Below are 13,201 nucleotides of genomic sequence, written 5' to 3' on the forward strand. Positions count from 1 at the left end.
ACACAACAACCCGACCAATCTGATTGAAACTTCGCAGCATACTGAATCGGTAGTGCCGCTGCATGAAAACAAACCGCTTACAGTACTAGTCGCGCCACCTGTCGGCTTTTCTAAGGACTTATTGACCCACCCTCGTACCTACATGATTTTTTTAGAAACATAAACTCTAAAACATTTTCCCTCCAATAAGGTTTTTTTTTTCAGTCCCTTAAAAAACGTAAAATAGAGGTTATACTGTATAACTGTAACATTGAATAAAATTATAATCATAAACGATAATAAATTATCAATATTTGCAAAAATATGCAAAAATAATTACATAAGCCAAATTAATCATAATGCATATTATTTTAGACCGGTTATACAAAGTGGTCTTTTGGCTTTCCTGAAAAGTAGTGATTTTAAACATGCATGCTTTCCTTTCACACGCAGATTAAATTTGTTTAGCAATTTGCATTTATCAGAAAATTCTCTTTTCATTTAAGATTCATTTTGATTAAAAAGGGCCAATCTGAAGACCACAATTCAATATTAGTGGGAAATTACGTTTTTGCGTATATCAGGTGTAACTTGGTGTTTTAGCGAAAGTTTCTTTTCTCTATTGTACTTTATTTTCAAACTAGAACAGGGGGGGGCAAACTTTTTGGATGGAGGGCCAAATTCAAGAATTCAAAATGAGCGGCGGGCCGCAAGTAAAATACCATTTTTGATATACACTATTTATTATCACGAAAAATAAACATTACAAAAAAAATAATGAGAAGAATGAAACTGTTTAACATTTTTTTAAATTCAGGTGTTCATTTTGTAGTTGATATTCTCAAAACTGCTTGTAAATGGGCATCGAAGATATTTGATCGTAAAGAATTTTTATTGAGGTTCATGATCGAAAATGTTTATTCACATATATAGGTTGATCCAAAAATAACGAACATTTTTCTTGCATAATCTTTAAGTTGGTCGAATTTGTCTGAATTAAGGGCATTGTAAAATTTGAAGATTTCTTCACGACGATGCAATTCTCTTAAATCAGTGTCACGCTGTAACACAATAATCTCAAGTTGTAGCTCTGTCGGTACACTATCAATATCTATTGAAAATGGATCGCTTACTATTGCTAAACAAATTTTAATCTTTTGTCAATATTTTTTAAAAAAATATAAAAAAGTTATTCGTTATCAGAAGTACAATATTAATGATGGCGGGCCGCAAAAAAATACCCAGTTTGCCCACCCCTGAACTAGAACAATAATATGTCCATTTCTAACAGCTGACTAGCCCCTATTTGCAATACATACACAATACCACTTTAAATAATCAGTGTCTGCAAATAGCTAGGTTGTTTAAGTCTTACATATACTATGTATCTATTTTATGTTAGATTTTGACCATATGTGGGCTTGTTGGTTTTTGTTATTAGACGCCTAAATTATACTAACTATCAGTGGCATATCATTTGATAAAGAATTCAATGCATAACATAACATCTATGCTCAGAAAGTTAACCAACACTCCGACAACATCAATAAAATGTGAAATATTTTACCATACAGATTCACAAAAAATATCCAGTAAAATATGTTTGATAAGCTAATACATATTATATAGGTATAAAAAAAAACCATCTGTTATAAATTTAGATATAATCTTTATTAAAAAAAACAGTAATAGTAAAAATAGTTTAAAATATAATATGATGGCATAAAAATTTACTTTAATCGGTAAGATACAAGTTATTATTTTTTTTTACAAAAACCCAAGTGAGTTTTTACAAACAAAATATTAGTTATAGTAAGGCTCTCTCTAGGCTTACTGAGAAGTTGGCGGAGTCATCACTTAAACTAGCTTGAAAAGCAACTTACCTACTACGAATAGTATGAATTCTCTGCGTGTTGTCAGTGACTATTGACTTTGGATAATACCAGATTATGGGGCACCTTTGGACCCCTTATCCCCTTCTATTTGAGTTAAAGTTTAGCGACATTCATGCTGGGTGCTTCCAACTCTGTTTGCACATACAGATTTTTTTCCAAACAATGTTGTACATTAAATAACATGTCTTTTGCAAATCCCGTCGAAATCACTGTGTTGTAGTCGTATCGAGTCGGTATGTACGACTCACCTAAAAACGTCTACAAGATTGACAGTCATTGTGCGTAGTAGTTTAATTAAATCTTTTCTTCATTTGTAAGATCACGGATTTCACGGTTCTGCATTGATACTACTTCCATGTAGATAAGATTCATTATCGGCCAACTTGCAGTACACCTCCCTATCCTGGGTCAATCATATGAGATCTTCAACTCCTTAGACATCATGCCACTTACGGAGGTTGCGTAGCCATGAGAATTTCTTTCTACCTACGCTTATGTTACCCTCTATCTTCCCCTGCATTATGAGTTTAAATCATACTTCTCATTGTGGAAAATATGACTGAAGTATGCAGCTTTTCTGCACTCAATGGTAGCTACAAGTTCTCATAACCTCCTCATTGGTACTGTAATCAGCCCAACTTTGTCGAACACTAACCAAGGGTGTCACAATCTGCTCCATTGTGCCCTAAACTCATTAGATATACCATCATAGATCGTCCAGTATTCGAATTTACAACTAAGCTCATCACAATATAAAAAGTATTGAGTGATACGTCAAATGTTAGCATGTGGCGCCCTTACTCAGTGGACAACTTATACTGCTGAATCTATACCAACGAAATTTTCATATTTTCGCAAGGAAAGATTGTTGTTACATTTAACTCTGTATTAATTTACTTTTTTGTTGATCCTTCTGCGGTTTAATAAAAGACAAATTATAATTAGCCGTAAATATACGTCTGTATGTAATAGCAGATGCATGCTCTTTACTATCTTTTTCACATTTTTCTACGTACAATTTGAACATTTTTAAAATACTTAGACTGTTATCAAGATATTGAATCTTCGTATTATCAGAAGAATGAGTTGTAACGATTGGAAAACTTTCAATATGGCGTTTTACATCTTCGACTATTTCTGGTTTTGTTTTATTGGCCGGCGTATGTTTGCCTCTTCTGTCTTCCCCTTCGTATACACCCGCATCGTTTTTATACAATATGGCATTTTCAACGACTTCTTTATTGATACAGAACGTTTTCGTGAAAAACGATTGGCACACTCGGATATTAACGCCATTTTTTGCGATGAAATATTTTCTTGACTCCGCTCTAGTGCTTCGATTACTTTTTCTAAGTCTATCACTTGTAAGTCTTTGCGGGGTCGTTGCCGTTACTTGACTGATTATAAAGCCTTTTTGTTTATAGTAATCAGCTAATTGCCAGTAATTCTCACAGAGTACTTTTCTGTCGACGTCTGTAAAATTAGTGGCGCATCCAAACCGACACTTGCTGCAGTCGACATCTTTAGGACCTTTGGCCACTCGTTGCTTATTCTTAACAAAGTACGGCAAACATTTATACCGCATTTCTTTATAAATGTTACTCTTCCATTTTGATGGCTCGGCTTGTTTACCACGGTATCCTCCTTTCGAAGACATTTTAAAATCTGGTGATTCATTACAACTGCGTATTATATGATCCGGAACACTTGGATACAACATAAAATCAATATCATTATTCTCGATAACATTTTGGCCAACAATTGACTCCAAATGGCGAGTGGGTTCAATTGTATTAACGCCGTTACTTAAAGTGTCAATTGCACTTGTTGATGCCTCAAAATCTATATCAGGATTACGATTCGATATTCCATTGGTTGCATCCAAGTTCTCTTTACGTTTGCCCGCTGGTTTTTTCTTCTGGTTATTACATAAATTACTATCCAAAGGGTTAGATTTTATGGCAGCTAGATTTTTATCTGGACCAAAGATAACCTCGATATATTCTAGAGGATTTTTTTGATTCGATTCTGATACCAATGATGCTTCGATGTCTTGTTCAGGATATTCCATCTTGACACCTGTAAAAATAATACAACCACATTGTCAATATGACACAATAAAAAACTACTGTTATTACAGTAAAACCTCGATTTTGCGGACTTTTGGATATAACAGACAAAATTTCATATTCTATCAGTATTCTACTCGTAAACAAAAGTGATCACACAGCATCGTGCGCATTTGAAGCATGAAGTGGCTTTCTATCACATGGAATGGATATGATCTGACGTCTAAATATGATTATACTATGTTTTTAAAAAATTTAAACATTGTTTTGTTTTTAAAAGCATCATTTATTTATTGAGTTATTCGGCTCCTTGCGATCAAAGAAACGTATCTCAATTTTCTCTACTTTACAGGAGATCTCAAACATAAGTTAATTTACATTCCACTGACATTAACAAGAAAGTGGTTTCAAGAGATACGTATATTGAACTATCTTTTATATGTTATTTTGTGTCAGCAACGCAACCATTTTTAAGTCCATACGCAACTCAAAATTGCTAAAAATTGAGATAGTCATTATAAATAAATATAATTAATAAACTAGGTAACTAAATTGTCATATTTTAACATACACATTCAGAAAAACAACTTTATTAATTATATAAGACTTTCGGCTTGAACCGACACCCCGCCACCTGCATTAGTCCATTAAATCAAGGATTTACTGTACATACTTACTTCAAAAAATAATAAACTAAAATTAAAAATAAAAAGGGAACAAATACCCTGCTGCCTTCGCTATTTGCTTCAAACTATAACTACACAAACCCAAACTAATAAAATGCTGTATTTCCTAATATGTTAATATTATTTGATCATTTAAAAAAATATTTCCATCTTTCTATTATTGTATTTGACTAAATTACATAAATACATAATTTTAGTTCAAGCCTCGGCTATGTCCAAGTCTCCCTCTGTGTCAAGATAAATCGATTCACAAATATCAAAATATTGGACATCTATTACTTCCCCTTTAAACTTTTATAGTGTGGGATACAAGGAAAACTGGATAACTACAAAAATTTAATTCAAGCACCAGTTCACATGGTATTGATTACTATCGAAAGCTATCAAAGAAAGCGTTAGTGGTAAATTTTTCATTAATATTGATAAAGTAATATAATAAAGATGATATAAATTGTCAACATCAAAAAACGTAGTTGACCGGCTGTCCTTGTATGTCCCCTATTTATTATTGTGTAGTTACAGACCTAGATTATTTCACACTTGAATATTATATTTACCAATAATAAAGTAAGGTTATGTTATATTTACTCATAAGAATATAAGTCATTCTTACCTTTGTTCATTTGTTTCTCAGCCTGTACACACAGTATTTTGCTGCTCGAAATCATCTTAGCATAGAAAAAATAAGAATAACTTTGATAAAAATTTTGATTGTAGTTTGACAACACAACAAACAGGTTGACAGCTACCATTCTACCATAGACAAGGAAAATGTGAGAAAATTTATAAAATACACTCATAGACAAAAATACGTGTGTTGCCAACTTTTCACCTTTATAAGCATAAGAATACAAGAACACCTAGGTAATATTTCATTTCAATATTCTTCACATATTATGTCAGCCAGTAACATAACTTTCTCATCAGAAGAGCATAATTTTATCGTGATAAAAGAATGACAAATATTTCAATTGTAACAACAAAGCACCAAATAATGTGTCAAACGTTGCCAGCTGGTTTTCCATGTATACCCACGATACATATTATTAAATAATTGGTGTTTGTTTGTATTTGCAAACTTTTTCTACATGATAAATTAAATTGCTATAGTAAAAAAATTCATTTTAAGCAAGCACTCAAACAGAATTATGATTTCAATCGTGAGGTAACTTCACCACAATTCCAATTCCATCGAATTTGAAAATATTATTAACCTTTCCCTTACCATGGTAAAAAAATTACGCCCGTTCCCATGCCGTCCACTCAGTGGACCGCTAGAAATTTGGCATTTTAAGGCATTTTAAAAGCTAATTGATTGCTTCAAAAGGTAAAGTATGTTTTTAAATACTATTTAGTCATCGTTTAACATGTTATTCTGTGTATATCACATGCAATTATCTTATAATCGTGTATAATAATCGGACATCAATAAATGTACGTCATAACCAAACCACGGTGTGTCTCGATCTGTTTTAAATGGAACAACGAACACACGCTGTCATTTCACGGAGAGTGGGGATGGCTAATTCATCCGAAGCGGACGAGGGTGTTGTAAGGTAGAATAACACGTGTGCAGGCGTTCGTTATTACGTTCGCCACATAAAATAATAGATACCTAGCATATTATGAAATAATATTGGCTTCGATATATTTTAATGAACACATTAAGTTTTATTGCTTACATTTTGTCCAATATATAGTGGACAAAAACATATATCTAAATATATATCAAACTCAAAATTTTATGAAAACCTTTTTAGGGCTTCTGAAACTAGGCGCTTCACTTGAAGAGTTAAAAAATACCAACAACATGACGTGTAATAATAATATGTATTTTATATTTAACGAAAAGAGAAGTATGAATGAAAAAGTGTGCACAAAATTGTAGGATTGCCCAAAGCGTACCGAAACTATTATGGTTTTATTTCGGCCTGGGTTTATCTGATTTTTAAAAACTATATAACACCATATTATGTAAATTATTGTAGTATTAGTTCAATAAAAACAAATAGGTACGTATGACTCACAATGCACTATTTATGTCGGATCTTAACAGTCTACCTCCACACTTCACCACTGAGAAATAATATAATAGTATATTATTATGTATATACCTACATCAGATTGAGTATGATAATATTTATTTATATAATAATATTATTTGGTAAGTACTTATGAAATTAGAATGATTCAGTAATCTTAATATGAATTTCTTGTACCTACATACAATCCACCGATATTATGGACATATTATTATATATAGTTAATAATAATATATAATATTATAACACAATATCATGTAAACACAACAGGTTCACTATGATTATTTATTTACATATTAGGTATGTAAGTAGGTACCTACTTTATAATTTTATTATTGGTACTTGTAAAATTAAAAAATAAAAATGCTGCAAACACTATAAAATATTTTTTGCAACTGTGTGTCTACTTCATAAACAAAAGAAACTCCACGTGTACTACCTAGTTGCACTTAAATTGCATTTGCTGACTCATTATTATTTTCGGATGAAAGCTATTATTAGTGATTTACGACGACAATACAATTTATTACGGTTCAACCATGGACCAACAAAATAATGTCTCATTTATAATCTTTTATAATTAAAAAAAACTAATATAGGTAGGTATTAGTAATATCGTCAAAAAAAGGATATTTTAGAATATCGTATTAACCGCACCGCACCGCAATTTACAAAGCTACAGTTAACTATAGATACAAATATATTATTATTGATGCTAGTCATTAGAACATACCTACATTTTCTGTAGCTGTCTGATTTCAATGCAGGTATTTATTTAAACGGGTTTAATATTTGGGTTTGAATACAACATTTGAATGGGTAGGTACATCAATATTATGAAATTTATCGCATTGTATTATTTTCCTAAAATTCTAAAACAGAATGAAATAATATTACCCTTGCCAATATTTAACATACTGCATTGCCTAATATGATAATAGTATAAACATGTAGAACATGTGAATACGCCACGCCACATGCTGTGCTGTTTTTATTTAGCCCGCTCGAGAATTTTTTTCAATTGCCTATGTCCCACAAACTGATGTAATCTTTACAAACCTTGTAGCAAGGGTCTGTATTCTAAATCCGGGAAAAAAGGTTTTATGACTTGACTAGACAATGGTCAATAGCATTGGATCCTTTTCGTTAATTGTTTATGAATAAACGCCACATGTAGCGAAGTTAACACGGTAAAATGAACACTAATAACATTGCGTTAAGGGTTGCTTTGGCGTTTATCGTCAGATGTATTTGAACAATGTATACTTCAAGGTTCGATATATTATGGGAGGCTATAACTGATTGCATTATTCACAGAATTATGTTGAACAAAGACATACATTTCTATCTCTGACTAACAAATGACATTTTAAAATAGTGTCTCATGTTTACATTACTATTATGCGCGTTTCTCTAACGTATATCTTTCTAGATAGCCCTATCACTGTCTTATCAAAATATTGATTAGACTTTCGAAAAATGATTAATTTTACATATAAAACATTCAATTCAACCACCTATATATTTTTCTTTTTATGCCTAAATATTTTATCTACAAATAGCTAAAAGTAGACGTTTATATACATAATAATAAGTGGGGTATCTATGATTTAAGGTCATTTCTAAACTGCGAGACCATCGTGGCAACGGGAGTGTTAATAAGGCTTTGTGTAATCTTTTTAAAGGTCTGGTCAAGGAAGCAATCGCATGCGATCCATAAATATTCAAAGCAATAATACAGAAAAATAAATTGCAGTTAGAATAATAGTGTAATTTGTGTAATGTTTGCTGGATTAGTAAAGTACCATCTTTGTCAGGCAGCGGGTTCTTTTCTTGGGTCTCGGTGTGCTTTAGACACGTCGGGTCGAATGCGGCGATGCCTGCAAAGAGTGTCTGCTGGGTTTTTTCAGTGGCGACATCTGGAAAATTCAGTCAAAACAATTAGGATTTTAATATTAGAGTTAATTAATTTTTTTTAATTTGCTACAATAATGTTATCACAACTCAGGAATTCGGATATTTTTTTCAAGAATATTACATTATTTTAATATTTTTTTTTATATATAAGCATAAAAAATAAATTATTTTTCCATGCTATTCAAACATGGGTTTTGTAAAACCTACAGACCTACAAACTTATCTGTAGATAATGGAACTACTAACTACCAAAAGGCACCATTTTGAAAATTTCATTTGAATGACAGATTTTGTCCAGTTATGAGTCTTGATTGGGTAGTTTTCGACAGTGGCTCCCCCATCCCATTCTTCAGATAAGTTTGTAGGTATGTATCTTAAATAAATGTTCTTTTTTTCAATAATATTCATACATTCATTGGTCAAAAAACATAAAGAAAAAAGAATGTTATAAAAAAAGAATGTTTGCTAATATTATTACTATGTACATCAAAACATCAAAAAAATCTATACAAAAATTAAAAACGTGTGTTACAGTGTTATTTTAGGCACAAATTGAATTCATAATAAATTATAATTGAGAGATTATTATTTGCATTAATACCTTCATGATATTATATTTGTGATGAAGTTTTAATTTATAATTGACTCGCAGCCGTTGGAATCAGTGGGCATGTACGAGATAAGCTATTACAGCCATCCGAAGAAGTTGATTTACCATACCTCACAAATACTAAAGAAGAGTGAGAGTGAAAATGAAAGGTTATATTGGTTATAGACAATGTCAGTGATTGTCGAAGACTCAATGGACACAGGCCACATATTTTAATTTGAGACTAAGATATTGAGCCGGAATAAATTTTCGCACTTAGTAAAGGTAGCCATCAAAATACACCGGCACACAACAATAGCCGCGCGGCTTAAGCGTCCGCCTATAGCGTCGTGGGTCCCAGGTTCGAATCCTGGGTCTAGCAAGTACACGTCATATTGTTTTCCGATTTGTGTATGAATCAGAGTATGGACCTAATAGGTTGAGCAAGTGGCTGACATCCATTTCTCGTAAAAAAACAAAATGTGTTAAGACGGTACTTCAGTGAAACGGCAAATAATTTTCAACTATGGGTGCGACGAAATTACGGACTGGCTGGCAATCGGAGAGCGAAAGTCGAACTGTGAACACGTCAATTTGTTTTGTGATGGCGACGGGGGAATTAATTCTTAAATCGTGTAAAGATGACTAAAGAACGTTACCCATTTACTTGAAAAAGAAAACATGTGAATGAATATATTATTATTATTAGTAACAGAACAATAAACATAACATTAAATGGACGCATGTTGACTTTTTATGACAAATTATGTTTTGTTCTGCACGCGTCAATTGCACAATCTTCGCGTCGCATAGTCATGATCGTTTTAGACCGTGCCCCAGCTGAAGTATATAGCCTTAATACAAAACCTCTACCACGAGCATGGTTGGAAAAAAAAGTACCTAATTAAAATCCTTTTTTTACAAAAAACCATAAATCGAGAAATTGTAATAAATGTTATTTTATTCACCTACTATTAAAAAAATATCTACACAAAACCACTTACAAAACATTGTTAGTTTGTTACAACATTAGAAATTGAATTGACATACAAGCAATCACAGCAGTGGAGTCATATTATGCCCAGTCACACATTGCAAATCGTCTCGACTGGGATATAGTCATAAATCAAAACTGGGCACAATATGCACCTTTCTTCCTTGCGCTTAGGCGAGGCCATGCCAGGATAGTGACATCACACGGAAAGCCAAAATGAATGAAAAAGTGTGACACTATATTGCATGTCGGGTAAAATTTGTTGCATATTGTGACACCAGCTGTTTTTTTTTTTTTTCAAATTAAAAGGTATCAATCATGCGATGTGCTAATACACATTTAATTACTTGTATTTTGTGAATGCCAACAAAATCACATCGACACCTTCGATGTGTTGCAGTGGAGACAAATTTGAGTGTGCAAACCGGCTGGCTAACACTTTTAGACAATGTCATACCCTACATAAATCGATAAAGTATATGAATAACTCAATGTTATTATTAGAAGCGCAAAGCAATTGTTTTATATATAGTAAAAATACATAGATCATTGACTATGCTGTTAATATATATAACTCGATGTTAAAAATTTCCCATTCTAAAAATAAAATGAAATACTACCTTGTGCGTTTGGGAGCACAATCTTCTCTTGGGTATCAGTTCTTTTAAGGGTGGAAGGCTTAAATGTTTCCACGCCTTTGAGCATGTCAGAGTGCAGTCTTTCTTGTGCAACATCTAAAGTAATATAATATACATGCAACATGCAATATAAAAGAAAATAAAAGAAAGTATAAACTAAAATATATAAGTACATAGACAAATCCTGAATAAATATATAAAGTACAAATCGCATTAAATGGACTAAGATTATGCAAATATTTGATAACAACTGATAATGTTACGTTATCGATGTATTTTTTTATGTTAGTGTCTGCCAATGAAAAATGCTGATAAACAATTTCAAATATTATGCAATTGTTTTAGCAGATTCTAATAAATAGTCCAAATAATCGAATTTTACTCTACAATCAAATGCAATCGAGAGAAATAATGTGATATCATTCTACTTTATATCTAAACATTGAAAAATTACAAAAAAGTTTAAAAATTAAAATTTATAAACACACTGCAACTACTCAACACTTACACCCTGTTCACACGTGCATGGATTTACTGCTGACAGTATGTGTTATCGTGTCCACAACAAGAAAATGCATGTGCAACACGTATTATCGTGAAGGTTGCAAGATTGCATGCGTGGATCAAAAAAGTTCAGCAGCTTCTGAATTTTCACACAATTGGAATAGGCATGGCGGATACGCATAGAATGATAGTGGAGACCCTGCCAGAAATTACACCGCACAGAATTTCTGATGTTTACCAATATTTACAATCTGTCAAATAGCACCATACGATGTCTCGCTTACGCTTGAAGAATGAGATTGGTGAGACAGTCAGCACTTTGACATATAAACAGTTATTATCGCGGTACTTTAAAATACACACTATTCGAGCCAGTAAATCTGTGCACGTGTACGGGCGCTATTATTCTGCCAAGATAGTCGTTGGTTGAACTGGAAATTCACTGTGCATTTTCATTTAGATAATATCACAATCTAGAAATTTATATTTATGACAGATTCAATTGATCAAATATTCATCGTTGGCCAATTGATGGAAATAGAATTCAGATTGCGACGGACACTACAACCAACAGGAATTGTTGCCACACATGCAAGGTTTATTTCTCATACAACACGTGCAATAAACCGCTACAGTGACTGGATCCACGCCTAATGCTGCCACTGACAAGCGATCTCCGCATGCATACATACTCAAAGTCTGCACACATCTTTCCAGTCATCTTGGTGAACATAACATGGGTTAAACATGTACCAGTGGCAAAGATTACAGGTAGGCTGTGGAGATCTAACATAAATAGTGCACAATTTGTTAGTCATAATAATTCATTTTTGTTGAACTTACAATTCAAATTGCAGATGGTGTTGTTTATACAGAGTTCTGCAATTTATAGTTCAATAAAAACAAAATACCTACAAGTATGACTAAGAAACTGTGCACTATTTATCATAGATTCGCATTTCACATAGCGTGAGTAATAAATGACAACCATAATTGGCTGTGTCTGAAAGTATTCTACGATACAGATGCAGTTACATTATGCATATAACTTCACCAATATTTAAACTTAAACCCATCTGTTTAATACAGCGTACAGCAGTATAACAAAATACACATTTTTGTTTGTTAAAATGATAAAAGCTGTAGGTATATTGATTTTGCTTTCAAAAAACTTAACTTGATTGCATTTGATTGATTATTCGCCAGTATAAAATACATAAATACAAACAGGAAGATAAAAATACTGTAATTATATTAAAAGAATATGTCAAATTAAATCAACAATGTGCTTAGAAAATTTACAGTGATATATAATAGGATATAATAAAAAGTCACGATTGAACTATAAACTATACAGTATATTGATATAAATACTTCCCCAGACATGCAAGAAAGTGCTATTTAATATAAATCTAATGCTCCTTAAGACAATCTTAAATTCTCTTCCAAAAGATGGATGTAAATAATATTATATACCGACACCACTATAATGAAAAATTTAATAGACAAGTAATTTCGTGGATAAAACCAATATTTAAATATTATCATAAGGAGCATTGATCATAATAAATAATGAAATAATAGCTATGTAATGTATTTCAGATTAAAATACATTGACAGATAATCTAGCCATAATAATCGACAACAGAAGTAAACTCTCATTGACTAATTCACTTGAATTTCACAAATATTATTTGTGAAAAATTTGTATGACGTAGATTAAGAAAGAGGTTTGTGAATTGTCATATTATTGTGGCTAAACATTTATATTGTTTGGTGCACGAGTGCAATCTTATATCACAAAATACTCCATAGTCTATAACCATCCGAAAATGACTATCACACAAAATCAGCTGTCAAAATATTCATATAATATCTACCATCATGG

General features: G+C 32.1%; 2 protein-coding genes across 5 annotated transcripts in view; both read right to left on the reverse strand.

The window, feature by feature from the left end:
• The window catches only part of cib (thymosin beta cib), a 77,760-nt gene that overhangs the window by 10,614 nt on the left and 53,945 nt on the right, over positions 1-13,201 (reverse strand). For 2 of the 4 annotated variants that reach the window (XM_085942069.1, XM_085942068.1), the window contains exons 3-4: positions 10,792-10,905; positions 8,477-8,590 (exon numbers count right to left, since the gene is read on the reverse strand). In XM_085942069.1, coding sequence (XP_085798195.1) covers positions 8,477-8,590; positions 10,792-10,905 — 228 coding nt within the window. The remainder of the gene's footprint in view (positions 1-8,476; positions 8,591-10,791; positions 10,906-13,201) is intronic. The other 2 variants (XM_085942072.1, XM_085942071.1) reach the window with 1 other exon arrangement.
• LOC147075765 (uncharacterized) lies at positions 1,749-5,545 on the reverse strand. The gene is made up of 2 exons (XM_085942058.1): positions 5,243-5,545; positions 1,749-3,953 (listed from the first exon to the last, which is right to left on the reverse strand). The coding sequence occupies exons 1-2, from the start codon at positions 5,427-5,429 to the stop codon at positions 2,752-2,754; spliced, it is 1,389 nt and encodes a 462-aa protein (XP_085798184.1). The 5' UTR covers positions 5,430-5,545; the 3' UTR covers positions 1,749-2,751.

The sequence above is a fragment of the Rhyacophila brunnea genome, unplaced genomic scaffold, assembly GCF_057557595.1.
Source record: "Rhyacophila brunnea isolate RB1 unplaced genomic scaffold, BYU_Rbru_1.0 scaffold_14, whole genome shotgun sequence".
Taxonomy (NCBI): domain Eukaryota; kingdom Metazoa; phylum Arthropoda; class Insecta; order Trichoptera; family Rhyacophilidae; genus Rhyacophila; species Rhyacophila brunnea.